The sequence below is a fragment of the Amblyraja radiata genome, chromosome 39 (assembly GCF_010909765.2).
Source record: "Amblyraja radiata isolate CabotCenter1 chromosome 39, sAmbRad1.1.pri, whole genome shotgun sequence".
Taxonomy (NCBI): Eukaryota; Metazoa; Chordata; class Chondrichthyes; order Rajiformes; family Rajidae; genus Amblyraja; species Amblyraja radiata.
The window spans coordinates 4663269-4677798 of record NC_045994.1 but is presented as its reverse complement, the minus strand read 5'-3'; the positions used below and the strand labels follow the sequence as shown (position 1 = coordinate 4677798).

Below are 14530 nucleotides of genomic sequence, written 5' to 3'. Positions count from 1 at the left end.
GACCCAAAACTTCACCCATTCCTTCTATCCAGAGATGCTGTCTGTCCCGCTGAGTTACTCCAGCATTTTATGTCTATCTCCGGTGTAAACCAGCAGTTCCTTCCTGCACATCATTCTTATAAACCTCCTCTGGAACCTCTAGAACATCCTTCCTCAGATATGTGACCCAAAACAGTGCACAATATTCCAAATGTGGTCTGACCAGTGCCTTAAGAGGCAAGAGGCTCAGCATTACAACCTTGCTTTTATATTCCAGTCCTGCTCGAAATTAAGTTTGACTATATTGCTGCAACATTCACACACAAATGTTTTATTGTTTAGTTTCAAAACTGTGAGTAGGATATAAATAACCATTCTTTCAGGCAAAGAATATGGACAGTATCAAACACTATTTCCACTATTCACAGGAAAGCAATCCACACCGTAAATTTGAAGATCCCTATCAATGAACTAGACAGCAAGTAAAGTCTCAGGAGAAAGTAGGCAAAAGTTAATAGAAATAAATACATTTGTCCGCTACAAAGACTTAGCAACTGATGGTTTGCGACGACCTTACTCATAGCCCAGATAAAGTCTCACGTTGCTCAAGGGCAGACGACAATCCATGGTTAGTGCTGGTCTGTGGTGGTGTCAGGGTCAGCTCTGTGTCGCCTGCTGTCTGGTGGCATTGGCAGGGGGAGTTAGAACTGCACCGCTCCAGGGGAAATGTTAAACAGCGTCGGGTCGAACTCCTGCCCTCTAAACGGCGAGCCTTCAGCGTCCCAGCCCTTCTTCAACATCTCGTGCACTTTCTGGAAACAATTGACAAATCAGAAACAATTTTAGACAAAGTTCGGGGTAAGAGAGACTGGGAGGAAATGGAGGATGGAATCGACTGTCTTTTCAGGTAGTAACAAGGTGAGTCACACAGCACCTTCATGGCAGTTTTCAGAAATAGAAGTCAAGGAAGCCAAGCTTATTCGCTTTAGCCTGGAGCACACAGCAAAATAAAGTGCCGGATCAGCATTCCTTAAAACAGATTGTAATGATCCAACTGGTCTGGCTGCCATTTCATTCTGCCATCAGCACAGATCTATATTTAGATGTAATTAAGACATCCCTCCAACTCAACATTTACCTACAGTCAAATACTTTGCTGGTAAGCAACAATGTGCCACATCAGGAGCTTTGCCACTCACTGTGCAACAAGCCATAAGCATCGTGTGACAATGAGGAGCAAATGGAAATACCAAATAGAGTCTGCAGAGTCACGAAAGATTGGTCTGGGACTGTGTACAATCCAAGGTACAAAAAGGACTGGGGTGTCTGTATGAGTCAGCGCATCACAGAAATTTGGACACATAAAATCTAGAATCATCAGTTGATAGAAAAGTCTTCCGATCTCTCAAATGCCTTATAAGGTATTGAACACAGAATTAACAGAAATATAGAACGCAGAATTAACTCTATTTTAGTTAAACATTTCAAATTGTGTTAGCGGTTATTGCACAGGAATATGCAGCAAAATGGAGATTCCACAGACTGCAGATACTGGAAGCTTTAAAAAGAAAATGAAGCATTGGAGGAACTCAGCTGGTCAAGCAGCATCTATGGAAGGAATTAAATGTTTTGGGTCGGGACCCTTGCGGCAAACTTTTAGTAAAAATGAAAGTAATACAGTTTAGTAGCATTGTCTGCTGTTAGTGTTAAGGTTGGTTTTAACAAAGTGGGAAAGTCCTGCTGTTACTGATAGGGTGTAAAAAAAATATTTAGCATCATATGAACCACAGGAAACAGGAAATGGGTCTTCTGCAGTGCAGCTCATTGTGCGGCACTCCCTTGGCACTGCATCAGATTGGCAGTTTATGATCAGCGGGCTTCAATCCACAATCTCTTGAGTAAGAAGCAAGTGAATGAACAAATGCAGTAGTAAACCAGAGAAATGATATTCATTTGCCACTTTTAACATGGTACAACATTCAAATGCTTTACTCAAAAGCACTATTAACTGACAAAGACAGGCACCAAGCTCACAAAACGACACTGGGGAAATTAAATGAAGGATATAAGTTATATGGGACCTCTGCCATAACATGTATTTCCTTAACATGAATTAGATATAACAGGCTAGATGAATCCGGGAACACTATTTGTCTTGCGTGATTATGTGATTTCGATCGAAAACTAGAGATTTAAAAGTTATTTTGGAAATTAATAAACAGAAAAAAAAGCTGTCCTGGGGAAAAACAGCCTGGGAGAAAAATAACTGACCGTGTAACCATCCTGCAGTAATCAAACACCATTGCCTCTTAAGAACATAGTCTGTCAGTTTCACCGCAAGTGGTCGCTGGAATTGACAAACAATTGGTTCTATTGACATTTGTGCAAGGATATTCGATTGAACAATGTAATATATAGCCTTTCGTATTTTAACTTGTGGTAATAAAGTTAATTTTGTAGCTATCTGAAAATCCTTTGAGGAAACAAACTTGTTATTGCGTGTCTCAAACTCTCCATTTCCTGCCCCCTGTCCCCCATTGACACAGTTGTCTTTATTATTTTCACAATTTTCTTTAACGTGAGGTTTGTTAGGAATGTTACTATCATATTATAGTCGAACTACCTTCATTCGCATTGATTGAAACACAATCCTTGAACAACACTAATTACTTTCCCAAACTGATGATGATACATTATAGGAGGCAGCTGTTAAGACCTTGACGTTAGAACTACTGCCTCACAGCACCAGAGATGCGAGTTCGATCCCGACTACAGGTACTGTTTATGTGGAGTTTGTGCGTTCTCTCTGTGACCAAGTGGGATTTCTCCGGGTGCTCTGGTTTCCTCCCACATTCCAAAGAGGTGCAGGTTTGCAGGGTAATTGGCCCTCTGTAGGTTGTCCCAATGGTATGGGGAGTAGCTGCACAAGTGGGATAGTGTGAACGGGTGATCGATGGTTGGTGTGGCCTCGGTGGGCCGAAGAGTCTGTTTCCACGCTGCATGCCTAAACTAAACTAAATCATAAGGCAGGGATCGAGATAAAGCATTGAAATAAATAAAACAATTAAAACTGCGTCTTCATCAGGATCTGACAAGGTTATAATGTGACGCTTGAATTACAATCACGTCAAGGACACGTCCACGGTTGGATCATCCAACACTTCAATAAAGCACTGATGGATGCTGTGATTCCACCCACGCCCATCGCAAAATCATAAACGGTTACAATTCTTGCGAGCGGCACCTCCAGATTGGGAAATGTTAAAAGGAATGAAAGCATCCTGTCCACTTGCTTGTGCAAAGTCACATAAACAATGATATCATACCTTAGGTTTGCATTGTGCTGCAATATTAGGTACTTTATGTTCACCACCTAAGCTTATCAAAACTTTCATCAGTCATCAACTGTAAATAATTATTTCAGCAAACATTAGTCATTAGAATGTACCGTCAGTTTTAGTGTAGTTTCTCACAGGTGTTTTATTATGTATTCCCCTCCCATAATGTCTAACATCATTCTGCTCTTTTCCATTTCCAATGGTTTGTAAAGGTTGACTGCAAGACAAGTTGAGTATAGGTTTGTGGAGAAAACTGTGCAGGGATAAGAACGAGAAGGAGGAGTGCAATTGTCTCTCGATCTGGCTCTTCTTAGTTTGGTTTGGAGATAGCGCGGAAACAGCCCTTCGACCCACCGAGTCCGCGCCGACCAAACACTATCTTACACACAAATTTTACAATTATACCAAGCCAATTAACATACAAGCCTGTACGTCTTTGGAGTGCGGTAGGAAGGTCCCAGAGAAAACCCACGCAGGTCATGGGTCCCAGAGAAAACCCACGCAGGTCAAACTCCGCACAGACGAGCATCCGTAGTCAGGATCGAACCCTGGTCTCTGGCATTGTATGGTAGCAAATCCACCACTATGCTACCGTGCCTCCCTGTACTAGATTCATAGAGTCATGGAGTGATACAGCGTGGAAACAGGCCCTTCGGCCCAGCTTGCCCACACCGGCCAACGTGTCCCAGCCACACTAGTCCCACCTGCCCACAATTGGTACATATGCCCCTCCAAACTTGTCCTATCCATCTACCTGTTTCCTAAACGTTGGGATAGTCACTCCTGCGCTCCAAGCAATAGTGTGCCTGCCTGCCCAACCTATCCCTATATCTCAGATCTCTATATCGACGCCTACTTTATTGCATTTCACATCTTCCTGCTGCATATTGATTGATTGTTTGAAAGATAAAGTCTTAGTTTGGGGATACAGCATGGAAACAGGCGCTGACCATCGATCATCAGTTCACACTAGTTCTATGTTATCCCACTTTCTCATCCACTCCCCTACACTTATGGGGCAGTTTATAGAGGGCCAATGAACCTACAAACACCGCACGTCTTTAGGGTGTGGGGGGAAACCAGAGCACCTGGAGAAAAGTGGAGAAAGTGCAAACTCCACATAGACAGCACCTGAGGTCGGGATCGAACTGTGTGTCTGGTGCTGTGAGGCAGCAACTCCACCAGCTGCACATCTCAGGAGGATTGCCCAACATGATATTTCTCGCTCCATAGGTGCTGCCTCATCCGCTGAGTTTCTCCAGCATTTTTGTCATATATTTCCTCCATAGGAGGAAATTATTTGGGGACTATTTATATCAAATGGAGGTAACCTTGGAATTTAGTTGAATTAAAGATAGAGTATTGAATTGAATTAATCTGGACTTTTTTCGGTGGCTTGCTGGCACCTGTCATAGTCGCAGCAGGTTGCCGAAAATGTTCAACATGCTGAAATCCAGTGACTACTCACCACCAAACAGACGTCACCCCGCGACATCACCTGTTTGGTGGCGAGTAGTCGCCCAAAGAGTCATACCTTTTTCTGGTCGCTGCTGGATTTTCAACATGTTGGACATTTTCGGCAACCTGCGGCGGGTGCCGGCAAGTTGCCGAAAAAAAAATTGCGTAAGTGGGACAGGCCCTTAAACGAAACTAAACTCAAATGTCAAATATAAACAATGAAAAGGAAGCAGGGATATTTCTGGAAAGGATTCGCAACATCAATCACCTTTTCATGGCTCTGTGGTTTGCCCTGTATCTTCTGATGATAATCAAAGGTCAGCCTGTCCAACACTGCGTGTTCCTCCTCATCCACTGTGGCCATTGAACGCTCTTTATTTATCTTGTCGATGTCTATTGTTTCTTCACCCTCGAGAATAGCATTCCACCAGTATTCCCCATTTTTATTCAGGTTAATCTGTGAACAGAATAAACATTGAAAGAATTATTTCCGCTGCAAAACTAAACACTTAAAAAATGTGCCCAAGATGAATCGGTGTGTGTGTGACCAACATAACCCATGTGGGCGGACAAACACACACCGCATCGTTTGAAGCAATTTAGTACTGGATAGTTGGAGATTTTCTCCACTTGGGGTAGAATTATTCAAGGTCGCTTAAATAAAACATGACTGAATCTTTTAAGAATTCCATCTTCAAATGAATGTCGAAGCTGGTTAAGAGAAAAGGACAACTCAAATTTACTCCAACAAATACATCTCCTCCGTCTGACAAGTGCAAAACAAATTCACAGTCCATAAATGTAAATTAATTCCACACAATATGCATTGTAAGAATAATGGCATTGACAAGATTAAAAAGTTCGCTGAACACATTATCCACATGGAAGGGCACAAAGTGCTGGTGTAACTCAGCAGGTCAGGCAGTATCGCTGGAGAACATGGATAGGTGACGTTTCATTCGGGACCCTTCTTCAGACTCTGATGGGTTGACCCGGTGGCAGCATGGTGGCGCAGCGGTAGAGTTGCCCACCATACAGCTCCAGAGATCCGGGTTCGGTCCTGATTATGGGTGCTGTCTGTACGGAGTTTGTACATTCTCCCAGTGACCAGGTGGGTTTTCTCCGGGTGCTCCGGTTTCCACCCACATGCTAAAGACTTACAGGTTTGTGGCTTGATTGGCTTATGTAAATTGTATCCTAGTGTGGAGGATGGTGCTAGTGTACGAAGTGATCACTGGCTGGCATGGACTCAGTGGGCTGAAGGGCCTTTTCCCACGCTGTATCTCATAGGTAAAGTAACTAAAAACCTGAATGGTCACCTATCCATGTTCTCCAGAGATGCTTCCTGATTCGCTGAGTTACTCCAACATTTTGTGTCTTTTTTTTAATATAAAGCAGCAAATCCCTGTTACCTAACATTTCCTTATGTGAATTACGGGGAAAATTAATATTGTTGACTTTTGTACAGATTCCCCTGCGTTCACCTGCAGTTTGTCAATTAGTGCAATAAATGCAAAAATTAGAAGGGCTCAACAATAATGGATCTCAAATTTTAAACACTGTGACTCTACAGTATTGAAGACAAATGTAAGGTGCATTATAGATAGTTCAAGAAGGAACTGCAGATGCTGGAACAATCAAAGGTAGACAAAAATGCTGGAGAAACTCAGCGGGTGAGGCAGCATCTATGGAGCGAAGGAATGGGTTGAGACCCGAAACGTCACCTATTCCTTCGCTCCATAGATGCTGCCTCACCCGCTGAGTTTCTCCAGCATTTTTGTCTACCTTATAGATAGTTCAAAATAGTTTTGATATGTAACCGCTGCTGTAATGTAGGAAAATTGACAGGCCTAGAGTCATAGATATATACACCATGGAAACAGGCCATTCAGCCCCAGTCTGTGCCAACCATCAAACACCCAATGCACTAATCTTACATTAATCCCTTTTGTTTTATTCATCCCACATTCTCATCAACACATTAGACAGAGACAGGGACACACACAGAATCACTCAGCATGGAAACAGGCCCCTAGGCTCACCGTTCGTGCCGACCATCAAGCTCCCATCTAGACCAACTCTAAACGGATCCCATTTTATTGTTCCAACATTCCCGTCAACTCCTCCCAGATTTTGCCAGTCACATTGCAGAAGGGTCCAGACCTGAAACATTGCCTCTTCCTTTTCTCTAGAGGTGCTGCCTGACCTGCTGAGTTACTCCAGCACTTTGTAGTTTGCTTAAGATCCCAGCATCTGCAGTTCCTTGTGCCTCCCAGATTGTATCATGCACCTACGTACTTGGGGTAATAGGTGTAATTTACACTGGCTAATGAACGCACACTGTGGTGTAGCGGTAGAGCTACTGCCTTACAACGCCAGAGACCTGGGTTCGATCCTAACTACGGGTGCTTGTTTGTACAGAGTTTGTACATTCTCCCCATGACCTGCGTGGGTTTTTTCCCACACGACAAAGACTTACAGGCTTGTAGGTTAATTGGCTTGGTATAAATGTAAAATTGTCCCTAGTGTGTGTAGGACAGCGTTAATGTGTGGGGATCGCTGGTCGGTGCAGACTCTGTCAATATCCCTCTAGTTCCAGCGTATCCTTGGCCCTATCCAAAAGCCTCTTAAGTGCCACTATCATATCTGCCTCCACCACCACCCCAGGCAATGTGTTCCAGGCCCCCACCACTGGCCCAGCACATCTCTTTTAAATTTTGCCCCTCTAACCTTAAAATGTTGCCCTCTTTGACATTTCCACCCTAGGAGGAAAGTTCTGACTGTCTACCCAATCTATGCCTCTCATCATTTTATATATTTCTATGAGGTGTCCCCTCAGCCTCTGGCACTCCAGAGAAAACAGCCCAAGTTAGTCCAACCTTGCCTTATAGCTAATACCCTCTAATCTAAGCAGCGTTCTGGTAAACTTCTTCTGAGCCTCCACATCCTTCCTGCAATAGGACGACCAGAACTATACATCATATTAAAATGCGGCCTGTCCAATGACCTTTAAAGCTGCAACATAACTTCCTGACTCATCCGCTTAGTGCCCCGACTGATGAAAGCAAGCACCGTGCGATTTCTTCACCATTTCATCTACACGTGTGGACACTTTCAGGGAGCTATGGACTTCGAGCCCTAGATCCTCGTGTATGTACATCTGTGAGAAACATGTGTTTGTGTGCTATTCGGTCACATTATACCATACATGAGTACAATCACGCTATACACTAGTACATCGAGTAGTGCAAATAAAAAAACACCAGACTGCAGAATATAGGATTACAGCATTAAAGACGGCACAAGTGTGGCGTCACCCATTCCTTCTCTCCAGAGAATCTGCCTGTCCCATTGAGTTACTCCAGCATTTTGTGTCCATAGAGGATCTATTACCTTCTACTACAATCACTTCACTTTAGATTCAAGGAGATAAGATTGCAGACCACAGATCCACAAATTGCCTGGCTCTTCAGTAGTTCAATGAGATTGCAGTTATCCTGGAAGCTGTCCTTCAGCACAGGATTTCTGCCCAATTCTCGCAAAGATACGTTCTGCCAAACCAAGGGGTTTGTACAAATAAAGCTGTGCTTCTTGCTGTGGCTGACAGCGTTTATGTGCATATTTAATTAGATTTTCCATCTTTAGAGATTTTTTCACCACCAACATTGATGTAATACATCTTAGAACGTTTGGAGCTAGGCTCAGTATAAGAGGTGGAAATCTCCACATTGCGTTTTTGTGTGTGAAGAATATTGCTCCAAACTCTAACGCATGATGGCTTATTTTGATGCTATTTAGTATAGGGGTAAGCTTTTATCCAGTGTGCCTTCAGGTGCATTCACACTACAAGTCTAGAGTGGTTTTATATTGCAATGTCCAGTTTTTATACACAAGGGAAATCCAATGCCCAGCCACAGCCCAGGCTACTGCTCATTATATAGCTGCAGGCAGCTGACCGGCGGAGTGGCGTGGCTGTTAGAACCACTGCCTCACAGGGCCAGCGAGCCGGGTTCGATCCTGACCTCAGCTGCTGCCTGTGTGTAGCTTGCACGTTATCCCTGTGACTGCGTGGGATTCCTCCGGGTGCTCCGGTTTTCCCCCCCCCCACATCCCAAAGATTGGCCCTCTGTAAACTGTCCCTAGTGTATAGAGAACATATGAGTAAGTGGGATAACATAGAAACATAGAAAATAGGTGCAGGAGTAGGCCATTCGGCCCTTCGAGCCTGCACCGCCATTTGATATGATCATGGCTGATCATCCAACTCAGTATCCCTACCCTGCCTTCTCTCCATACCCCCTGATCCCTTTAGCCACAAGGGCCACATCTAACTCCCTCTTAAATATAGCCAATGAACTGGCCTCAACTACCTTCTGTGGCAGAGAATTCCACAGATTCACCACTCTCTGTGTAAAAAATGATTTCCTCAACTCGGTCCTAAAAGTCTTCCCTCTTATCCTTAAATTGTGACCCCTAGTTCTGGACTTCCCCAACATCGGGAATAATCTTCCTGCATCTAGCCTGTCCAACCCCTTAAGAATTTTGTAAGTTTCTATAAGATCCCCCCTCAGTCTTCTGAATTCCAACGTGTACAAGCCAAGTCTATCCAGTCTTTCCTCATATGAAAGTCCTGCCATCCCAGGAATCAGTCTGGTGAACCTTCTCTGCACTCCCGCTATGGCAAGAATGTCTTTCCTCAGATTAGGAGACCAAAACTGTACGCAATACTCCAGGTGTGGTCTCACCAAGACCCTGTACAACTGCAGTAGAACCTCCCTGCTCCTATACTCAAATCCTTTTGCTATGAATGCTAACATACCATTTGCTTTCTTCACTGCCTGCTGCACCTGCATTCCTACTTTCAATGACTGGTGTACCATGACACCCAGGTCTCGTTGCATCTCCCCTTTTCCTAATCGGCCGCCATTCAGATAATAACAAAGGACTAATGTGAACGGATGATCGCTGGTTGGCGTGGACTCGATGGGTTGAAGGGCCTGTTACCGTGATGTATCTTTCAACCAATCAAGATGAGCTGGCAAATAATTCCCAAAATATCACTTCCAATTATTAAACGGCTAAGAACAACAGGATTGTGGCTAAGGTTGTCTCTCCAGATGAAGACATATTTTGGGATGGCTAATGCTTATAGACATTTTTAAAGAGCAACAGTTAGGGGAGGTTTTCACTTACTTTGACAATCTCTGGGTAACATTTAAAAAGCTAACACATAAAATAATGATTAAATACAATATATCTTCTTGCGTTCACTTTGACGTAAATGCCTGGGGGGGGGGGGGGAGAGAGACAGACACCAATTAAACAATAAACTATGGACTGTCTTTGGTTCACTAAGGGCTTTGGGTTTTTTGTAGTACTGTTAGTTTATTGAATTTGTCTGTTTGAGATGATGCGTTTTCTAGGAGTATTGTGGCTACAGGCCGGTTATGCTGCTTAGAATGTTATCATTCCATTGTCGGTTATGACAACTAAACACTCTTGACTCGACTCTTGAATGTGGAGTCCAAAAAGGATTGAATTAATTTAATGTGCAGGACGAACTGCAGATGTTGGTTTAAATCGAAGATAGACCCAAAATGCTGGAGTAACTCAGCGGGTTAGTCTGAAGAAGGGTCTCAACCCGAAACGTCACCCATTCCATCTCTTCAGAGATGTTGCCTGTCCCGCTGAGTTACTCCAGCATATTGTGTCTATCTGTGAATTAATTTACCATTGATGGCACAGAGCCATTCATTCCCAGACCCGTCAGTCAATGAGGCTGGGCTCAAAACACAGGGTGTCATCAACAGATAACAAGGCAGGAGAGGAAAAAGACATAATTCGCGATAATTCTCACTAAGATTAATTGAACTGATACAATTTTCAGCAAACTGATGAGACTGATAATGTGGCAGCTGGATATGTGTAGATATCAATAGATCTCAGTGAGTGGGGAATCTGTTATGCTTGAGGTTTTGTGGCTTTAGTAAAAAGATGAATATATTTTCCATGCAGGTGGCTTAAGGTACAGATTGCTGTCTGTAGTAATGGTATCTCACGGAAATCTTATTTCTTCATTTCGCACAGAATGTGTTGGAAAACTGGTCACCGTACTAAGAACTTTTGAAACTTTGTTGGCGCCAGAAACTTAGCGGCTCTGTCTACTGCCCAGGTGAAGTCTGCTGTATGATTTTACTGGATTGTAGGCAAAAACAAAGAATTTCACTGTACCAAGGGACATGTGACAATAAAGATTCATTGAACAATTGTTAAATGATTTAAAAAAATCAAGGCTGGTGTAGGACAGTGAAGATGCAGAGACAAGTGGAGAGACACGAAATACCCCGTAATGTTGCCATGTCCGAATTCAGGTGCTTTTAGAGAAACAAGCAACTGCAGGTGCTGGTTCGCAAAAAAAAAAGAAACAAAATGCTGGAGTAAGTCGTGTAGGAAGGAACTGCAGATGCTGGTTTAAACCGAAGATAGACACAAAAAGCTGGAGTAACTCAGCAGGTCAGACAGCATCCCTGGAAAAAAGGTGACGTTTCGGGTCACCTATTCCTTTCTTTCCCCTGACTCTCAGTCTGAAGTAGGGTCTTGACCCAAAATGTCATCTATTCCTTTTCTCCAGAGATGCTGTCTGGCCTGCTGAGTTTTTGTGTCTATCTTCTGCATGGATCAGGTATCAACTCTGGAGATCATGGATAGGCGAAGTTTCGGGTTGGGACCCTTCCTTGGGCCAGTTACATCATTCCAGCCGCTGAGCATACAAGAGTGTGTTAATGCTCAGACTAAGAACAAAAATAGGGTCAAACCGTATGCTGCATCTGTGACAACAGCAAGGCTGGCTCTATCCCAATTCAGTATCTTTAAACACTTCCTGCATTTAGAATATTTTATGTTTAAATACATTTTCTTGCACTGCAAGATAAACTGAGCAAATTTCATAAACAACCATTTGAAAGAGGCTTAACTACTAGTCAATAGCATTCTGTCGGGTGAGGCATAACATACAAACTAAGAAGTGTAAATTTCCAACCAGCTGATCCCCGCATTGACAGGTGACATTTTGGGTCTTTAGTTACTTTCCCCTTCCAGAATTCACAAATCCCTACTCAAAAAATAGAGATGTGGAACAAATTATGCTCTTATATGGCAGGTAAATAAATAAACACACAGTGCAAATGAAACACGGATTTTGGCTCATTTTTATTTTTAATGAAGAACGTGGAATAGACCATAGAATGGGAACATGCCTGCAATGTTTGTGTCCAACATGATGCCTAGCTAAACTGATTACATTTGCCTGTACATGATCCATATCCCTCCACTCCCTATACATCTATGTGCCTATCTAAAAGCTTCTGAAATGCCATTAACATATCTGCCTCCACCACCACTCGTGGCAATGTGGTCCAAGCCGCCACCACTCTGTGTAAAAAATCTGCTCCGTACATTTCCATCAAACTTTCCCCCTTTCACCTTATAGCTATGCCGTCTAGTGTTGGTCATTACCACCCTGGGGAAATGGTTCTGACTGTCTACCCTATCTATGCTGCTCAAAATTGTATATACTTCCATCAAGCTCCGATGTTCTAATCCAAGTCTATCCAACCTCTCCCTGTAGCTGAGACCCTCTAATCCAGGCAGCGGTCTGGTAAACCTCCTCTGTACCCTCTCCAAAGTCTCCACATCGTTCCTGTAATGGGACAATGTGGACAGAACTGCATGCAATTCCCCAAACGTGGCCTAACCAAAGTCCTTCAGAGCAGCATTGTGACTTCCTGACCATTATATTCAATGGCCCTAGCAATGAAGGCAAGCCTTCTGATCCACCCTAATTACTAGTGCTGGCAACTTCAGTGAGCTATGAACCTGGACTCCAAGATCCCTCTCTGCACATCAATGACATTAACTACACACTCACTCCTTACATTCAACTTCTCAAAGTGCAACACCTCACACTTGCTTGGGTTAAACTCCATTGCCATTTCTCTGCCTAGTTTTGCAGCTGATCGATATCCCACTGTTTCTTCTGACAGCATTCATCACTGTGCAACTCCTCAATGTTGGCATCATCAGCAAACCTACTCACAAACCCATTTACATGTACAATGCCTAGGTCATTTGTATATATGACAAACAGCAGAGGTCCCAGCACAGATCCCTGCGTAACTCCACTGGTCACAAACCTCCAACCAGAACGTTTACGTTCCACCACAACACTCTGTCTTCTATGACTAAGCCGGTTCTGGATCCATACAACCAAATCTTTGTGAATCCCATATATCTTAATCTTCTGGATCAGCCTACCATGAGGGTCCTTACAAAAAGCCTGACTAAAATCGATGTATACAACATCCATTTCATCAATCTGCTTTGTCACCCTCTCAAGTTAGTGAGGCACGACCTGTCACACACATAACCGTGCTGGCTATCCCAGGCAAGTCAATAGTGTGGGGCAACGTGATCTGAATATGGCATCATGCTGTCTGTTGGGTTGGCAGTCACAGCCGACCCCCTCCTGGACGTGTGAACAGATGTACGAGCACACCGCTCCCGCACACTTCCTCTGCCAGGAAGCATCTCTGGCGCGTTGTATTGCAAGTGTCGATAATAATCTGCCTTTCAGTTCCTCTTACAGATTGTACCCAGAGCTCGGCACATTCTGCTTTTACAGATGTTCTTAAGTCGAGTATTTCCATAAGTCGGAAAACACACAAAATCAGTCGATGTGGTATCCATACAGTACCTCCACAGTAATGTAGTGAATAGCATCAAAAGCACGGACAGAAAAGAGGGTCTTAGACAGAGCCATAACGTCAAACAACCTAATTCGTCCATCTGACCAAGTGGCCCATCTAAGCTGGTCTCATTTCCTGTGTTTGGCCCATAGCCCTTCAACCTTTTCCTAACAAATGTACTTGTCCAAGTGTCTTTTAATTGTTGTTATAATACCTGCCTCCACTCCCTACTCTGGCTGCTCGTTCCACATATACACCACCATCTGAGTTGAAATGTTGCCCCTCAGATTCCTATTAAATGTTGCAACTCTCACCTTAAACCTATGCCCTCTGGTTCTTGATTCCCCTACTGTGGGAAAAAGACTCTGTGCATTCAACCTATCTATTCCCCTCATGATTGTATACACTTCTAAAAGATCACTCAGCCTCCTGCACTCCAAGGAATAAAGTCTGAGCCTGACTAACCTCCCCCTATAACTCAATCCCTTGACAGCATCCTTGCCAATCTTCTCTCTTTCCAGCTTAATGATAAGAACAATTACTAAAAGCGGAGTGAGAGAGAAAACTAGTTCTGCCGTTCATAGCAACAGATGTACGTCCGTGTAGCGGGGTTTTGAATTTGACATAATGGAAGCTTGTTTGTAAGTGGTATCTGTACTTTGAGTGTTCATAACCCAGGGACGGCCTGGACTGAAGTGCACCACCTTGCGCTTTCACACATTAAACTCCATTTACTAAGTTTTCACCCACTCAATCTATCCATATACTGTGCAGAATCACAATATTCTCACCACAGTATGCCCTTCCACCTATTTTCACGTCATTGGTAAACTTGGTTAGTTAAGGTGTACTGGTACATTATTGTCGTATGTAAATGGAATAATGAAATAAAGGCGGCACAGTGGCGCAGCGACAGAGTTGCTGCTTTATAGCTGCAGTGACCCTGGTTCAATCCTGACTATGGGTGCTGTCTGTACAGAGTTTGTACGTTCTCTGTGACCTGCGTGGATT

General features: G+C 43.5%; 1 protein-coding gene across 1 annotated transcript in view; it reads right to left on the bottom strand.

The window, feature by feature from the left end:
* Positions 1–289: 289 nt before the first annotated feature.
* Positions 290–14530, bottom strand: part of nudcd3 (NudC domain containing 3) — a 36241-nt gene continuing 22000 nt past the window's right edge. The window contains exons 5-6 of the mRNA XM_033013694.1: positions 5044–5232; positions 290–791 (exon numbers count right to left, since the gene is read on the bottom strand). Coding sequence (XP_032869585.1) covers positions 681–791; positions 5044–5232 — 300 coding nt within the window. The 3' untranslated portion in view covers positions 290–680. The remainder of the gene's footprint in view (positions 792–5043; positions 5233–14530) is intronic.